Source organism: Sturnus vulgaris, chromosome 3, assembly GCF_052056855.1.
Source record: "Sturnus vulgaris isolate bStuVul1 chromosome 3, bStuVul1.hap1, whole genome shotgun sequence".
Classification (NCBI taxonomy): domain Eukaryota; kingdom Metazoa; phylum Chordata; class Aves; order Passeriformes; family Sturnidae; genus Sturnus; species Sturnus vulgaris.
The window spans coordinates 27665175-27684098 of record NC_142245.1 but is presented as its reverse complement, the minus strand read 5'-3'; the positions used below and the strand labels follow the sequence as shown (position 1 = coordinate 27684098).

The following is an 18924-nucleotide window of genomic DNA, read 5'->3' as shown; positions in this document are numbered from 1 at the left end:
ACTAGCCTAAGGTGTGAGAAGAGCTGCTAGAACAGATCTTGTTTAAGTTGAATATGACAATTGGCAAGCTGGTGAACAAGCACTGTAAACATCTGTGATACATCTGTGATAAGGTACAGCAAAACCTAACACAGACACAGGAAGGGAAAATGACCTGACTGGTATAAATAGGTTACTCTTAATTTTTCAGCTTTGTAATTGGCTCTTCTACAGCTGTGGGATTCTTCTGGATTTGGAAGATTTCTTCTTTTGGCTTTGGATATGTAAGGTTTCTTTCCTCGAGGTAGAAACCAGCTCTCACTTTGAGTATTGTTAACTGGAGCAGACAGAGAAGGAAGTGTTAAAGGCAGTTTTCCCACTGAGGCCAGTCTATCTGGAAAATATAATGGGAGATAAGTGGCCAACTTCACACGGGCTTGATCCCATCATGCTGTGGGAGGGTGAATAAAGCTGTTCCCAGTTCCCTCAACGCTCGAAGCAGGAGATGTGGGGGACTGTATCCCCACAGAAGTGGAGCATGGAGCTGGCAGTATGTATTGAGTGCCTTGTGATGCACTCAGGGCTGTAGATGCTCCATGTGGAGCTTAACAGTGTTTGCCTTTGCCTGTTTCTTGAGTCTTCCTGCCTTACTTTAGGAACTGTCTCCAAGCTTATTTTCTGTATTAGTTATCTCTCATCATCAGTGGCATTTAGACTTTTTTCTTCTTCATCCTCTTCCCTGCCTCCCCCTCTGCAGTGAATCACAGAAGGGCTGTTTTTCTTAGTCATTAAATGTAGGTGTTTGCACACCCCAGCACAGGCGGATCGGGAGGAAAATTTAGCAGACAGCTGTCTGGCAATTTGAAATTAAACAAGAAGTACTTTTGTGGGTTCTAATTTAAAAATTATTTTTTGTAAACAAAAAGTATATATGTAGTAGCTATAAGATTATTTTCTACAAATATGAAGTACAGTTAGTTTGTTGCATTTAGTATGAGAAGGGGAGGTGGTTATAATTTGGCCCCACCTTGCAGTGGAAATATGATTTTTTTTTTAGCTTTTTTTCCTTTGTGATATCTCATGCTTGATATTTGTCTTACATGTGCTTTTTCAGTATTGGCTTTTATTTGTAGATCTTCATTTTGGCTTCTGACCACAGCTTGACTGTTTATGGAGAATTACTAAGGAGCTCCTCTCCTATTCTTCTGCAGATATGGAAAGTTAAATAGGTCACCAGTATTAGATGCCAGGAAATGCAATTAACTTTATAAAGCGAGCATTACTCTTGCCATAATCTTACTTAATGTAAAGACACAAATGTTGAGATATTTTGAAACCCTCGACCACTTGAGGTGAGGGGGGAAATACTAGTAGAAAAAAGGACCTCCCAGATGAGGTTTTCCTTTTTTCTGGGTAGGCTCCAGAACCTTCATGGATTAGCTGAAAAGAAGCATGAAGTGTCCCAGTGCCTTCAAAAGAGTGGATCAGGGATCTGTCTGGCTTGGATGTTACCTAACTTTGGAAATCATGGTGTTTAATTTTTTTTTTTATCTCCCATTCACATATTGAAGCATAATATAAAAATGGAAACATTCTTTTCATGGCTCTGAAGTAATGTGAAAAAATAAGTAATTAATTCAGAACTGTGATAATGATGGTTCAGGTATAAAGAGCAAAGGAACACAGAGAAGCAGAGTGGCTGGACGAGTTTGGGGGTGTCTCAGAATTGACAGTGAAAAGGCACCTGGGAAGCTGATAAGGTGAGTAATATTTTTTGTGTTCTTGGGAGATTTGTGTTTTTCTGTGGTACATGTGTGTTCCAGCTGGTCACATAATGGAACAGCACAGAAATGCTGACCTGTTACTGACCAGGACTGTAGCTCCAAGAAGGTGTTTGGCAAGTGAGCAAATGGTGCTTTTTGATGTGATCCTTCCACTGCAGTGCTGAAAATTGTCACCTGAAAATTGTGCTGCTTTACAAGGAAAGCTTATTGAAAGCCATTAATAAAAAGTGTGTTCTAGTGCTTGAGCAGAAGCCAGAATGAAGTTGGATTAAAGGGCGTTTTGCCCTTGAGTTAAATGGCACTTTGGAAAATGTTTATCTGGTTTGTATTGTGCAAACATGGTGCTTTAAGGTTCCTGTTGCAGTGGTAAGGCTGGATCAAAGATCAAGGTATAAAAAAATGAAGAATGAGGAAATTATACCAGATATAGGTAAAATATGCTTTTGAATTTTGTAATAATTTTTGCCAGAAGGCTTTACATGCAAGCCAAATAATTACCCTCATGTGAAGAAAGTGTAGCTTGAGAGGTTATATTGCTGGTTTGTTTGCTCAGTTGAAAAGATTGTTGAATGTGTGCTGCTGTGGCCTAAATTCTTGGAGACTGAGGAAACCTAACTTGCTCTAGAGGAAACTTTTGTGATTGCTGAAGACATTATAAGGGCACATTTGACAGTGAGCTGAAGAGGATACAGCTTCAACCAAATGCTATATTTCTCTCTTCTTTCCTCTGTTTTAGATGTCATCTCTACCAAGGAGGGTGAAATCTGTAGCCAAAGCCCCTACATCAGAAGACCTACCTTCATTTCTTAATTCGTAAGATCATTTTCTTTCCTTAGGATTTTTTTCAAGGTTTATGCTAAGCAGGAGGAATTGCATAATAATATTCAGTTTTTGAGAAGTTGATTAAAATCTTTTCATGCACAAAACTTCAATTATAAAATGCAAATTACTTAAGCTTCTTTATGCTCATAAAGAAGATAGAATCAAAGCAAATTGCCCATTGTCCAAATAGAATCATGTATATGATGCGTGTATACATCATAAAAATTGGTAGATTGTTTAAGCCATTAGCTCTGCAGCAGTGTGAAAGACCTGTTGAGTCTCTCTATCTTTCTGATAATTTTTCCTGTTCACTTTCTTTCATGCCAAAAACTACTCAGACCAGCTTGCTTATGTATTTTTTTTTTATTTTTCTCATAAGCAATATTGTTGATTCATTTGTTTTTCAGGACCTCTGAATCAGAGGAGGAAGAGGAGGAGGAATGGGAGCCAAAAAGCAAAGTGGCCAGGAAACCTCATTTGCCAAAGAAAACTGAGGCAAAAACTAAAAAAGCTGCTGCTCCGCGGTCAACTGTGGCCAGGAAAATGGTCAAGAAAGTAGCAATAAAAGAGGAAATGGTGAGTGTCTATAAGCAAGAGACATTTAATTATTGCTCTTGGGAAGTAACATGAACAGTTTTTCTGACTCTGGTTGCCTGATTCTCATCAGCTGGTACAATTCCAGTGTTCCTGTGAATGTTCAGTATTTTGGATAAACGTGGCTTTGTTTTGTATTCAAGTGTCCATGAGCTGAGGAGCCTCCTTGAAAATTTTGGCCAATGATAATAGGATGTGGTTTTCCCTGGAGATCTTTTGACAGTGTAAATAAATAAATGCCTCTGTTCTTTGTTAAGTATCTCCGGTTTTGGTATTGCACCTTTGATGTCTTCTACCTTTTCACTGTCTGGGTACCACAAAAAAAGGTAGCCTGTTCTTACATTTCCTTGCATGGCTGTTCAACCCAGTAAGGATTGCAGTTTTATTATTATTATAAAATGCAGTTGTATTGAAAATTAGATACTTGGGTCAACTATTAACATCTGAGATCACATCATGACAGAACCCAGTCCTTCTGACTTCTGAAGATGATCTCTGAGGAAAGTCAGTAAAGAATGTGTAGCTTGTCCGAGGTTAAACTGGGTCTTGGCAGACCAGATCTCAGTTCCAGTTCCCATGGGAACCTAACACCTCAGAAGTGCTTCCCTGTCATGCTGTTTCCTGTTTTGTTGACATGAATGGAGGCAAAGATTGTAGGTCAGTGTCTTCTGAAGGAAGGTCCTATTAAATTCTTTGCAGAATAATTTTATTTGATCTAAATCAGAGGTCTGCTGTCTGTATTTATATTGTCTCATCCATGCAAGATACATTTCAGGTTGCTTGATTTCTGGATTGGTGTTTTCCTTCCAGAGACATTACTTGGGAAAATGATGTCTAGTAGCAAGTCTTTTTAGAGTTTAAATGAAATGTTGAACCATTTTGTAACAGTCCGTGCTTAATATGGTTTTAATGTCTTTTTTGTCAGGATGTATCCTTGCCTATTGCACCTGCAGAAGATAGTAAAATGCAGCTTCTAAAACCTAAGGAAGAAAATGCAGACACTAAATCGAAAAGTTTAAATCGAATGCCACAAGTGCCTAAGAAAATGGAAATAAATTCATTCCAAGAGAATAACCAAAACAGTTTAGTGAGTAATGAAAAACCCTCAACAAGTGTTTCTGTAGTGAAACAAGAGAAATGTGAGGAGGAGTTTGCATTTGATGAACCACCCTCTAAAAAGATGAAGTTGAATGCATGTCCTGAAGGAAAGCCAGTTAAAAATCTGGGAGGCAACAAAATAAAAGAAGAATTTGAAATGAACTGGGATATTGTACAGGTATGAGATCTTTTCCTTTTCCAAGCTACTAATGAAACTATTTCCTGCATAATTAGCACTTAGAATCTTAACATGCAATTTGAAGTTGTAATTTAACCTCTGCTTGGGTTGTCAGAAATGTATATAAATATAGATGTTGGCTGGTAACTGTTAAAACTTCAAACTTTGACATCATTCTGGTATCTGTGACTTCAGGTGTCCTTAGTACGAAGCTTGCCTGTAACAGTTTGTGTGATTCTCTTGTATGAATGCATGGGTTTTTTTGTTGAAATACACAACTGAAACTCCCACAGGAAAGGATGCTGACAGATTTGGGATGTTTGTGGGCAGTTTTATAATTTAAGATTTAGTCAGTGTGGATCATTTAGTTGTAGAGACCCATTTGAGAGTGTTTATCAATTTATAGTTCCATCAGGAAGGAGATTTGCATTCCTTGCACAGCGGTGACAACAAGGTAGATGTTTTTGTAGGATTTTAATTTTGAAGCCATTCAGGTGGAGGCAGTTTTAGCATAGATCTTGTACTGGAAGCCAGGGTGTGATCATGGAAGATTTTAATATGAATAGAATGGGAATGGATAGGACATACTGTATTCGTCATCCTTAGTACAGTCTGCTTAAGAAAGCTGTAAAATTTTGTGGATTTTCTCACATATTCCCGGAAATACATATGTAGAATTTGATCTTTGTGTGTGCTCTAGAAGGTGTGAATATAATTGTGCAGGTGTTGTTATATTTTTAGGCTTCAGAATGAAACTTTTGGAAGGCTTTTGTATCAGCCTTTTACAGTACCTACTGTAGTCAAGTGTAGTGTAGTGAATTTGTGAGCAAATTGTGATAGTTAAAATGTTACTAAGATAAGCTGCTTGTATAGGGTGTTAGTTATTCCATATTGGTACACTATAACTTTAGAAAGCTCAATTTGTACAAAATCATGTTTAACTTTGCAAGGCTTGGTTTGTCTTGAAACTGTCAGTAGTATTGCTAGTTTCCTGTTATTGGTTGAGTGGGATTTGGATCAGCTCTGGCTTTGTCGGTTTTGTTTGTTTAGCTGAACCATGAGGTATGTCAGTGTTGGCTTAAAAAAAACTCCCAAGTTTTCTGGGTTGCTGTGTACAGTTTATGGTCTTTGTTTTGTTTTATAATTTTGGTATGATTTTTTTTCTTCCTTGTTTTTTTATTTTTTTTTTCCCAAGAGGCACTGCTTCCTGCGTTTTTTACAGTGGTTACAAGTTTCTAGGAACATTGATTGCTGCATGTCCTGCTGGAATACTGGGTGTTGTGGCTGGATGCATGAGAAGCGTGGCATCCTGTCTTGGGGAGGACAGTAGTCTCTGCTGGCCAGTGAAATGTTCTGGAAATGGTTTTGAATGTTGAATGAGAAGTTGTTTAAAGCAATCTACCATCCCTCTTAAACGTGTTTGGTTGTCGTGTTTGGGTTTTTTCTCTCCTTTGACAGGCCTTGTCAGAAATAACAAATGTTGAGCCGTGGGTATGTGCAAACTTACTTCGGCTCTTTGAAGAAGAAAACACGATTCCTTTTATTGCTCGGTACCGAAAAGAGCTCATCAATAACCTGGAGGCCGATGCCTTGCGGGAAGTGCAGCACGCATTGGAAGAGCTACGGTGAGTGAGCCAGCAGCACAAGGAGGGGTGTGGGTCGGAGGTGAGTAACAACTGGCTGCTGCTCCTGTGTCCCTTGTTTTACCTCCTTGTGCACACTACAGCTGTAAAGAAACTAGTAAAGAAAAAAGTTTTAAACTGAGGTAATTATGCTTAATACTGTCTGGGGTTTTGTTGGTTTTTTTGGGAGGTTGGGGTTTGTTTTTAGGTTTTTTTTTTCTCTAAATAACAAGTCTAGAGTTGCTAGTGGCCAAAGAAAAGCTAGCATCCTTATTTCTTTGCCGTTTATTAGAACTGCACAGAAAAATTTGTGCTAAAAGACTAGTTAATAGTTGCTGGAAATAGGTAGCTTGATGAGATGAAAGCTCCACTCTTAGAAAAAGAATCACTAAGAACCCCTTGGTTCCCTGCTTGGATCAGGGAAGCTTCTAGTGAAGAGCCCTTCTTAGGTTGGAGTGTACCAGGAGATGAGGTTAAACTATCCCAGATCACTGCAGGAAAGAAATGATCAGCAAAGCTTGTTGTGGCAATGGATGAGACTGCTTTCATTCCATCTTGCTTTTGTGGCTCTGTGTTCTTGAGAGGGCAAGGGAACAGACTGGTCAGCTGTTCTGTCAGCTTAGTGTCCTCCTCCTTATACTCCCTGCTAACCCCGACCAAGAGATTCTTGCCAAGGAAGGAAGGTGGCCTGAGACAGTGCTCGTCTGAACAAGTAATTAAGTAATAACAAAATACCTCTGCTGTTTGTGTTTGCTCCCATGTTTCTTCCTGAAGACCTAAGCGTTTAGATCTGGTGGCCTGTACTTGATGCTGCAGGACTAGCTTGATATGAATTGCGTCTGTAAGAGCTCATCAGAGTGGATTTATTCTAGGGCCCTTTTATTTGGCTTCCAGGCCAGTAATATTACAGAAATGTGTGGAGCACTAATGACTATCAGTGTTACTTGATTTTTCTTAAAGCTACCACAGGATATTTTGATATAGTTTTGAACTAACTGAAGAGAGAAAAATGTTAGAAGCTTCTGAATTATCAGCTTGGTTTGTTGAAGATTAACATGAGATACAATTTTCAGAGAGTTTCAGCAGTGTAATAGACAAGGTCACAATAGACATTTTAATTCACTGTGAAATGTGGCAGTTAACATTAATCTCTTACATTTTAGTACTGTTGCAAGGAAGACACATACGATGATACAGAAGTTGAAGAAAGAAGGAAAGTTATCCAGTTCTCTTTTAAAAGGATTGCTAAATTGCAGAACTTTGGAAGAATTAGACCATGTGGTCAGTACTATAGTCTTTTTCAGATCAACATTAGTTCACATATAATCTTGCTAACTAACTAGTGCATAATGTCAAGTGCATAGCCTGAATGAAATACTTCCCTGCTTTTTAATGACTGGTTTTGTTTCGTTTGTTCTTTTTGTTACAAGTCTGCGCCTTATAAAACTGGGAGTAAAGGCACCAAAGCCCAGAGGGCCAAGCAGTTGGGATTAGAACCTGCTGCTCTCTCCCTGCTGCAGAATCCTGTGGAACTCAATCTCTTTTCTTACATTAGACCCAATACCAAAGGTAAGTAGCCTGCTTCTTTGAGCAGTAATGTTCTAAATGTCTGAAAAGATTTGAAAAGGGAAATTACTTGGATTGTTTTGATGTTGCTGGAAGTTAAGTTAGCAACGTGTGGTAACATGCTAACACATTTAATGACTCTCCAACCTTTGCTCTCTCTTTGTATTGTAAAGAGTAATGATTATGGCATAGAAATTACATAAATCTGGAGGCCTTATAGTTGACATCTGTATTTACTGGTAAGAGAGAGGGAACCACACCATGCACCTGAGACCTTTCCATTGTTCTACTTGAATTGTTTCCTGAAAATTCAATGCTGATTGTACAAGAGGCTTAGGCTCATACTCTGTACTGAAGGAAATGTCACCCTGCAAAGCATATCTTAATAAAAACTGGCCTAGGGGATTGGGAGTGAGCAGGAGAGTTTGTGTCTGAATGACAGTAGGGATTGAAGAAGACGTAATTTCTGAAACTTGAGCAAGAACTTTTAACAACATGATTGTCATATATAGACATATATAGAATTGTGTCTTTGTGAATGTAGTTATAGGTGGATCTGTAGGGGGCAATCTCTGACAATAAAATATGAAGATGACTGCAGCCTTCTGTATGATGGTAAAATAGAGATGTACTTCCATTCTTCCCTGTCCCAACACATACTTTTTGAATTTCAGCATAAAGGTACTGAGCCTCCTTAGTAAGGCTGACTCTTACTTTTCTCACTTCTGTTTATTTAAATGTTACTTATAAAATTCTGCTAATTTTACAATGAAAATCAATTCTGGCTATTATATTACTGCATTTTAGCATATGTCATTACTTCCTACAGCAGCGTTTTGCAGCCATATATCTGCCTATTCTGGTGCAGTCTAACGAGCCAAAAGAAAATCTTCACTGTGAAAGTTCAGATAAATTATTTAGAGCATATTCAAAAGGAAGTGCTATTTGTTGCACCATGAACATGAGTTTTTGAAAACCAGTACGCCTATTTTTAATTCTGTGCTAAAAATAATGCTGCTTAGGTTTATAATGGTCTGCCTTTGAAAAACATCAGAAGTTATATACATCTATGAACTGGGTCACTTCTATCACCTTGGGAGACAGTTTGACAGCTTATACACAACTTGAGAGATCAGAGAATTTTTTTTTTTTAAGTTATGAGCCACTTGCAGTGCAGAAAAGTTTTTATCAAGTCTTTATATTTGGTGCTTTTAAATTCTCAGTGTTTTTCAACTTATCCTAAAAATAAACTGAAATAAAAACAGCAGTTTATGTTTCAAGGCCTGACATTTGAAAGTTCAAGAAACAGGCCAACCAGAAAGCTTTGTTCTTTTTCAGTTGTATACATGGTCAAAAATTTCTTTAATTACACAAGTGCGTGCTGGTGGACAGAGTAAAGTACCTGTGTGAGTGGTGCTTGTTGAATGGGAACTTTTTGATTATCTCTCAAATTCTAAATTCTTTGGGCTATCTCGTTCAAATCATCTGCCTCAGTGTCTCAGTCCATGTTCAGTATGATTCACGTCTTCAAATTCCCTTAGCTTTGTGTTCTGACATCACTTCTACCATAAGAAACAGTGACTCATAGATCTAAGGATGCAAAATTTACAACTTCTGATATGTTTAAGGACTTAATAATAAGTTATTATTCTCACCTTTTTTTTTCTTTCGGGCAGGTAAGTTTAGCTTCCTCGTCTTAAAAAGGGACAAGATAATTTTTTTTATAGCGTGTAACTTTACTGCCTGATCAGAGGCAGGATTCTGGGTTCAATGAGTAGATGGAGCTGTGCAAGCTGTTAAAATGGTGTAAATAAAGCTGTCCACGTGGCAGCAGAGTCAACAGCAGCATTATCTCTTGTGTTGCAAGAGACAGTTAATGCTGCATCTGCCAGCTCTTGGATTCTTGCTGTTTGCTCTGAAGCATTCATTACTGACTTGCTAGAAGCAGAGATAGATATATATTGAATTAAAATACAAGATGTCTGTTTTATTTTGTTATCTCTGCTTCTGGTCTAATTCAATCCCTTTGCTAAGAAGAATTACATGCTTCCTTTTCTGGCCATTTGAAGGAAAGAAGGGATGCTGAGTGTTGGAAATTAACTGAATGATTCTGTTATCTCTCCAGAGATAAGAAGACATTTATAACTTCATGTCTTTGAAGATATTTTATAACTTCAGTGTGTCATACTAGAGGCTGATGGTACCCTGACCTCAAAAGTGTTGTGCAAACTCCTGCTGCAATACAGTGGAAATACAAAACTATTCCTCAGAGAAAAGACAGGATTACCTGCAAAGAATTTTAGGCAGTTTTCATACCTATAGCAAAATAGTAGACTTCTGCTGCAGTTGCTTATTTTATTAAAACCTCAAAAATTATATTTAATTTTTTAAAGAATTATATTTACATATCCAATTTTACTGTTGTACTATTTAAATCACAAATGTCAAGATCTGTTAGCATCAAAGTAAAAACATATTTTTCTCTAATTTTAATATAATTTTGACTTATGATAATGCATTGGTCACTTCAGGCTCATTAAAATATAGTTTTAGATGTTTTGGAAGGGAAGCTTTAGTTGATAAAAAAAATTTTAAATTAATTAGGATTCTTTTAAAACTTTGCAAGTCAGTCAGATACCTTTAATCAGTTTCCTTTCAGCTTGCATATATTTTCTTAGTGCTTGTGCAGTTGTATAAAGTAATTTTATTCGTTTTTTTCTGTAATTATTAACTGTGTATTATAGTGATTCTATAATTATTTTTCTTCTAAGGGCTTGCAAATATCCAGGAAGTAGAGGCTGGAGTGCAGCACATTTTAGCAGACATCTTTGCTAAAGATAAAGATACACTGGATTTTATCAGGAAATTGTAAGTTTCATTCTTACTGTCTAAACTTTCTTGCTTAAAATGCAGTCTCCGAGTGGCAGATAGAGGACTTTTCCTTAATGATGTGAGAACGGTGTTGCAGTGGGATGGATTTAGGGCTGTTCCTGTGTGTACGTTCATTAACCATTCTGCCTGTCTGGCTGTCAGTGCAGTAGAGATCTGCTGTGAACGTGGCATGGTGCTGTAAGTCCCCAAGAATGAAAAGCTCTGTGCTCTGCCCTGGGTGTAGCAGATCTCCCGTGCAGTTAGTGAGCCATAAGGGAGTATTCCTTCCTTGCACTTTCTTCAAGCTGTAACTCTTCAGGAGTGAATCTGCTTAAGCTCTTGCTCCAATAGCTGACTTGACATCAGTCAGTGTAACTAGTGTGCAGTGATGATTGATTTTGGCATTGGTAGCCAATAGGCCAAACAAATATGACTGTTTCTAAAGCAGGACTTACTGATCCTTTAATTATGTTAGCTGAATTGAAATTTTCTTACGTTACTGACTTTAGTGTTGTCATGTTTGGGGAGGTACTGTGACAGGCCAGTAGTCACTTGTTATTTTATTTTTTCTGCTGTGTGCTATCTGGGGCAGAGAAGAAAGTTATCAAAGAATATCCACCACCTTTAGGAGCATGCAGAGTTGCTTTGAATCAGCAATGTGATAATTGCAATGAAGGTGGTTGTTTTGTAAGGGATATGCTGTCACTACCTGACTGTCACTTTCATTATTTTGACCACTGGAAGTTCCTTAGTTGAATACTCAGTGCTTGACAGATGAATCCTGTTCATCTGAAGTGTGCTGTATATATGATAATCATGAGGAGCATTCAGGATTGACTGTCTTTTTTTTTTTTTTTTTTTGCAACTTCCCCAAATTTGTTGTGTGAAATTGAAACCCATAATTTAAGTGCAGGTGGTGGCTTTTGAGCCTCCATTTCCTTAAGGAGGAGGATTGTCATCAGCTTTTTCTGCTTGAATGTCTTCTCTTGGTATGTTACAGTCAGTACACATTATATCACCTCAGTATGAAGTTATGTCATCCAGTTGTGCAGGTAATTAGAGTTAACATCACTTGTAATTGAGCAGACTTCATTTTTATTTGATCTGTGCTGTAATGGCTTGTTACAAGTTTATTGCTAAAATACCTTAGATCTATTTTTTTTTCTATTCAGATGCCAGAAAAGGTACATTTCCATCCAGTCAACATTGGCAAAAGTGTCGTCCAAAAATGGAAATGAAAAAGATATCGATAAATTCCAACTGTACCACGAGTTTTCTTGTAATATAAAGAATATTCAGCATCATCAGGTACAACTTGAAATTTTTTTTCTCAGAATTTTAACTGTAGTAAATGTCGCTTTGTTTTTCAATATTGTTGCTTAAAACTAATTTTAAAGATTTTTTCTTTACAGTTATCAGGAGTAGTAGAGTCTTTCCAATTCATGAAATGCAGAAATAAGCTCTTGAGCTCTGTTTTAAGAAACCGAACAAAGGACTGCTTTTCAGTACCCCAAAAATGGGTCTGTTTTGCAAGTCATTATTTTTCCCTTTTGTGAAGCATCTTCGGGCATCCTGAGCCCTAAGCTTAGACTTACATAACTAGATAAAGAAAGGAGGGCTGAAGCAAACTTACTAGCTGATGAGAAGCTGATGACAGCTAGGCTACCCCTGCTACTGAAGGTCAAAGGCAGAAGTGAGATGCACTCAATGCAACTGTCAAGACCTCTGCACTAATTCATAACTAATCACCAAGTTAATTGCTGCTTGTTTGATTTGCAACCATGTAGCTTAAAAAACCAAAACAAACCCAACAAAAACCAGTTAAAAAAAGAAACAAAAATTCCAAACCATAATATCACAGAAGACAGACCACTTAGATGCTTCTAACTAGAAATGTCTTTTCCTTTAGAAGGCTCTGATATGCTCTGATTTTTTCAGTGCTTTCTGTATTAAACCAGTGTATTTTGAATTAATAAAGGATTAATTTATTACCAGAAAAAAATTCACAACATGGACAGGCTAACTTTTAAGCTGTTTTCTCCCATTCCAAGATGAAAGGTGAAAGACTAAATAGCTACTGTTGATTTCAGTAGGCTGGTCTTGCATAGATACTTGAAGAAGAACCTGTGGTTTTTTCTTCATAATAAGTATGACCTTTTACTGTACTTACATTGATAGTTATTTGGTGAAAAGTTGCTTCTAAAGGGTCTAGGAAAGTTGATAGAACAATCTATTGGCTACTGTGCTGACATTGACAAAGATTGGTGGATTCATCATGTTCTGATGTATGGATTCTCTTGTGTTCTTTTTTGTTTAAGGAATTCTTGAGCTGGCAGAGTATTTGGTTTTATCTGCACTCACAGTGGTGAATACCATGATGTTCACTCAGTGCATGTTGCATAAGTGTTTCCTGGGATGATGGTATGATTTAGGTCTTGCCCAGGGCATCATTTTTTTTTTTTTTTCTTAAGGAAAACTGTTGCTTAGCTACAGCAAGGGTTAAAAACTATTTCCCAAACCGAGTCAACACTTTGATTTTGTGGCTGCACTGTTTTTTATCAAGGATGTGTCCTTAGTTTGTCCACTAAGATGAGCTCGATCTGCTTTGGTTTATTCTCCCCTGTGTCTGGTGCTAACCTGAATACCTCTTTCTTTACCCATTCTGACTCTTCAGACAAGTAATAGGCACTGATTTTGCAGCTGGCAGTCCTGTAATCACGGGATGGTTTTGCACACTTAGGTGCTGCCTTTCATCATAGTTTCTAATATGTAAAATTGGCTGTTTTGTAAATACCCTGTAACTTTTCATGTCTGTTTTTGGTTCTTGGGTTCTTTCTTAATTTTTTGGTTTCTGTCTTTCTTTCTTTTGTGTTTTGATAATGAAATAAAGAGAGAAATTTTTTTTCTTTATCTGCCATTTCTTCATTAAGTTTAAACCCTGGTATTGTACTTTTGAAAGTCTTTCTCATCTTCATTTTCTTTGTTACTTGACCTTATTCCACTACTGATGCAAATTGCCATTTTTTATCTTTATTTTCTTGGATTATGACCATCCTTTTCAATACCTAAAAGTCTTTCTTTTTTCCTTCACCTAAGACTGTGAAGAGCTAGTTCCTTTGTGCATTTAAAAACTGGTAAAATATGTTCTTTAAGAATAGAGTTCAAGATGTCCTTAAGAGAATGAATTCTCTGGTTTGATTCAAGGTTATTAAAAGAAGCTTATACCTGAAAAAGATATAGGAAAGCCTGAACCTCAGAATGATTTATATAATTTACTAATCCCCCAGAACTTCAGGTTAAATAGGTGTGTTTGAAGAAGAGTTGTAAAACTTACTGCTTTGAAGATCTTCTCTATTGCTGTTATGGCTGCACTTAGACAAGTGTTCTGAATGCCTTTAGGTAGAGACAAAAGTCAGCTTTAAATCACCTCTTTTCAGAGTTGCAAACACGAGATTCCTTAAAATACTGCACTGAAACTTGTCATCACCTGAGTATGGAGGTGCAAGTGATCTTAAAGATCTGGATACAACCCTAACTCTGCTCTGGCTTAGATGTGAGTATAGGGCGTGCACAGTAGCCTGCCATGTTACCTGTAGGGAAACAAGCTGTGCCTTTATGTCCAAATCCCTGGCAGCTATGAGTGTGCCTTGCAGCATTTGTTTCAGTGAGTTGAAGTGCTGTGCAGTAAGCTGTGCTGCAGCTTGGCTCTGCTGTAGGTCTGGGTTACTTCCTGTGCCACTGTCATTTTGCCTGCTGAGACACGTCATTTTGTCTTGTTTGAGTCCTGAAGTAATCAGGACTGGTGTGGAGTCAGGTTGTTTGAAAAAGTTAAAATACTGAAACTGTAATGAGGAAAAAACTTTGTTGTTTTAATGGGCTTTAAAAGCTGACTCCAGGTTTTAGCATGGTCAGATACCCTGTGGGTGTTTCCAATTGGAACGTTTTGCTAGCAGGAGGTTCAGTCACAGCTTCTTCCTTTGGCAACAAGGACAACCTGACTAGACTCTCTTAGGACATAGCTGAGAAGCAATGCCAACGCTGTCAAAACTAAGGAAAAAAAATTTCAATAGTTTATTTGAATTTTTGATTAATTGTAAGCAGTTCAGTATTTGTGTACGTCTTGAGGTTACTTTCTTGTATTTGGAGATGACTGAAATAGTGGGAGGAAAATAATAAAATGTAGCATTTGAGGCAAGTGCTCTATTTTCAATCTCATACTTAAAAAGGAATTGGAAATTAAAGTCCTTGGCAAAGTATACAGAACTTACTCTATGAGTTTAAGTCAATATGCAACATAGAAGAGAGCTGTGTAATATGAAGCATGTTGTATTTTTATGATAAACAGAATAAGGTTTGATGAATCTTGTGACTGGATCATATTGTTGTTCTTGCTTTCTCTGAAAAATGTGTGCTGTTTCTAACAACCCTTGCACTGGATCTGTTCCAGTCTCATATAAAAACAGTCTTTTTCCAGAAGTGAAGACTGCTTTGTGACTAGAATAGCCAGATTTTGACCTGTTACTTAAAAAAACAAGCTAAACACAAAGAGCTTTATTATATTAGAAGGAGAAATTGAGTAATTCCGTTCTTAATTGAGCATTTATTGGATGATAATTCTTCTCTGAATGCATCACGTAGAACAGGATAGGCAGATTGTTTGAGATTAAAAAATATAAATAATATTAGTGACTACATTAACAGCTGGTTTAAGTTCAGGTGACTGACACATTCTGCAGATGGAGTGCCAGGAAACAAAATGTGATGCAAATATTGACCCTGCTGACAGCATGCTGAATGATGACATTATAATTCTATCACATACATTTTCTGTTGTGAGCATCACTTTGATTTCATTTTAACTTGACATTTAGCTTTCTCTCTTTATGAAAAATAAAATCAGAATAAGCGCAAAAGCATTTGATTTGTTAAAATGTGTCTTTCTAATTTCTACGTGAAAACATTTGCTTTGGCAGTCAAGGTACCAGATGCTATAATATTTCACATGCAATCTTTATTATTAGCTTTGTTGTTCAATGATATGTCAGGCCTAGTATGTCACAGGAGCAGTAAGACTGAGGAATATAAATTGGTACTATGTCCTGGAGTCATTTTAAACCATTGTATTTAACATATGTGACATGTCTGAGTTAGCTAGTGATTGAATTAAAGTTCATGATTGACACAGAATGCTCTGTTGTGACAGTGCTCAGGGCCTGCTACATACAGCAACATGTGTAGTCATACAGGAATGTCAGCTTTGGGCAGGTCTCTTTTTTTTGGTATTTCTCTACTTTAAAATACTTTGGAAGGAAAAATAGAATCTAAAGATGTGGATTTTATTTGCTTTGGAGTATTATTCTGTTTCTAAAATCTGCTGGTCAGTGAGTTTTCTTAGTATTAAGGTGAACATTCAGTGTCTTCATAGTGAGATTAGACTAGGAGATAGCCAGCAGAATCCTCCAGGATCCACCATTTGTGCTGTGATTCTGGTTTTAAGTGTAGAGTCACAGACTTATATTTAAAATTGAACTGTGTGTGCAGGTAGCACGTATGCAACCAAATTTAGCTTTAGATCGTGATTGTGCAGTTATAGACATTAGACTCTGTCAGAAGTACATGCATATAGTTTAAGGCTGGAGTGTTAATGTAAAGAGAGTGAGTGTTTGCATCCTTGTCTGCTATTTGTGAACTAGGCATGAATAACTAAATTCGTCCTCCTTCAAATTAAGCTGAGCACCTTTGTGTCACAAGTTGTGATTCATAATTAATTTTAAATTTGGATTAATAGTGGGAAGAAAAATGGAGTCTGAAGCATAGGAATAACTTTCCATTTTTGATGTCTAGTTCTGATTGGAATCACTTTTCAATTAATTTCTTGAGTTTTGAGTTATTGAATAAGATTATTCCACCACCAAAATTCATTCTATCTTATAATACAAGTGTGTTTAAGATTTAACTGGATCCTGAGATTGCAGACTTGAGGAAAAATGTGATATTCGTTATGCCATGGCATGATTTAATCTGTGTTTAAATTGTGGATGTTATCTGTACATGCTAGTACTTGGTGAACTGATTTACTGTACCACCATCCTGATTTGCTACAGAATGTCAAGCAAGCGCGTACACAAATGTTGATAAGTTTATCTTTTGGATATTTTGTGTGTCATCTGTCTCTGCCATTTATGTTTGCACTCAGATTCTGGCCATTAACCGAGGGGAAAATCTGAAGATCCTGACAGTGAAGGTCAACATTCCTGACGGGGTGAAGAATGAATTCTGTTGGTGGTGTGTCAATGAAAGGTCTGCATGGATACATATTCTTACAGAAATCTCTTTTTTTCTATGGACAGCTGCATACTGAAGTGTACCTCATATGTCTTGTTACATTAGGAGAACAAATTAAACAAATATTTATTAAATTAGATGAAATTAGCAAGTGGGTAATTCTTACTCTGTATTTCCAACTGCTGTAGCATTATGCTGAAAAGATCATGCCTTGGGCTATATTTGCAAGTTCTGGCACCATTCTTCAAGCAATTGAATTTTTAAAAAAACATATGCAAAGGCTGGTGAAATATGAATATATTTTCTAATTGTAATATGCATCACATAGCCTTTACTGAAAGGACTTTAGAATACACTGGAGTATACTTCAGACTTGGAAAAAGAGTTTCATATGCCTGATTGCAGTGATTAAATAGGTCTATGTCAGATTTTAGATCTGTGAAGTACACAGCTTCAAGTTTCACAAATGTAAGGAATTAATGGTTAAAATGAACTTAATGGATTTAACAGACTAACTTAAATGAAACTGCCTTCAATGCATAACGTAATATTGTGTGAACCATCTCTTGTGTTTTGATCTCTGTTTAAGTTAGAAATCTGGACTGTAAAAACCAGATTTTTTTAGTTCTTACTGGTCTGTTCATATAAGTTGTCTGAGTTTTTTAAGCCTGTAGTGAGATGTTTAGCATTGCGTAATTTTCAAGGTCTTTTGCCAAATTTTATGTTAAGTATATGGGGTTTTGTGTAATATCTCTATCAGTTTTTTTGTTGGAAACTGTACCTTGGTGTCTTCTGTTGGAGAGTATTGTGATTCAAACTGTGCATCTTCCTTGCATGTATAAAAAAGGACTTTCTCTTCCTCAGTAGTTTAAGATATTGAGCATTGTTCTGATGGTGTCTTAGAAACATCTTCCTTTGCATCCTAAAAATGAATAACCAAAAGGAGGGAAAAAAATAGGAAGAAATGTGCCCTTTAATGTATAAAACTGAATAAAATGATACTGCTTTAGCATGTGTTTCTTTAGCACAAGTCCAAGAAATGACTGTGGTAAAAATGTTCCTTTCCACTGTAGAAATTGAATAAGGCTGTTTCCCTCTGAAAGGGAAGAATAGGGCTCTGAAAGTATTAAAATATTTTTTGGTCAGAAACTATTGCTCTTAGGTCATATTATGCTAAGTAACCTTAGTATCAGGAGTTGTAAACACACCTGTTTTGTTTCTAGTTTTAGTACCTGTAACAGAATTTGTCCTCCCCTCAAGATGTATATTCTGTAGGCAGAACATAGCTGTCAGTCTTGCTTTACTGCATCTATGACAGAATTTGGAAGCACTGTGGACCACAGATAATGGAACAGCTTGTCACTGCTACACGAATAAAAGTGGGGTGTAAATTGAAATATTTTTGGCTGATTACCCTTTTGTGAGTCATCCTGGGATAAGTAGAATATTGACCTTGAAAATGAATACTTATTAATACTTAGCACTCATAAGGCTGTATATGCTTATGGCTTTTTACTATTTAAGGGCACTTTCCCACTGTTAGAAAACTTCTGAAGGAAGATTTTAATACATCTTCGTGCATTAACATCAAGGACAAGTTCTGATCTTCCTCCCTAGATTGACAACTGTGTCATCAAACTGACAAATAGTAAATGTGTATTCTGCCCTGCAAGCTTTGAAATGATTGTCCAGGGGTGGAATTTGCGTTACTTTCGTTGCATTGATTTGCTGGTTAGAGTAGAGGGTTAATAACTTTTTTTTGAGTCAATAGTTTCAAAACTTTGCAAAGATTTTAACTAATTTGCTAGAGATCACACACACAATCAATTGCAGAACCAGAAATGCCAGCTTGCTACAGAGTTTAGCCAGTATTTTAGTCACAAAGCAGTACCATTTCTGCCTGGTGGATTAGTAGCAAATATTCTGAACTTTTTGTGTTCTTCTGAGACAAATTTTTTAGCCTTAAATGCTCCTGCAGTAGAAAGTGTGTTTGGAAGACTAGAGTTCCTTATTGCATTGAGCTCTGTGTAGATGGGAAAAATATTACATGCTTTTTTGCAAGTACAGAATGTTCACTGGCCTGTATAAGCATCTGTTTCTTTGCAATTTGGGTTTGTGTAGAGAA

The 18924-nt window shown here is 36.9% G+C and overlaps 1 protein-coding gene across 2 annotated transcripts in view; it reads left to right on the top strand.

The window, feature by feature from the left end:
• The window catches only part of SRBD1 (S1 RNA binding domain 1), a 122747-nt gene that overhangs the window by 3270 nt on the left and 100553 nt on the right, over window positions 1-18924 (top strand). For both annotated transcript variants that reach the window (XM_014877278.2, XM_088161258.1), the window contains 10 exons: window positions 1643-1739; window positions 2500-2576; window positions 2993-3161; window positions 4105-4455; window positions 5914-6080; window positions 7241-7358; window positions 7508-7646; window positions 10415-10511; window positions 11687-11822; window positions 16711-16814. In XM_014877278.2, the coding sequence (XP_014732764.2) occupies window positions 2500-2576; window positions 2993-3161; window positions 4105-4455; window positions 5914-6080; window positions 7241-7358; window positions 7508-7646; window positions 10415-10511; window positions 11687-11822; window positions 16711-16814 (1358 nt within the window). In that variant the 5' untranslated portion in view covers window positions 1643-1739. The remainder of the gene's footprint in view (window positions 1-1642; window positions 1740-2499; window positions 2577-2992; window positions 3162-4104; window positions 4456-5913; window positions 6081-7240; window positions 7359-7507; window positions 7647-10414; window positions 10512-11686; window positions 11823-16710; window positions 16815-18924) is intronic.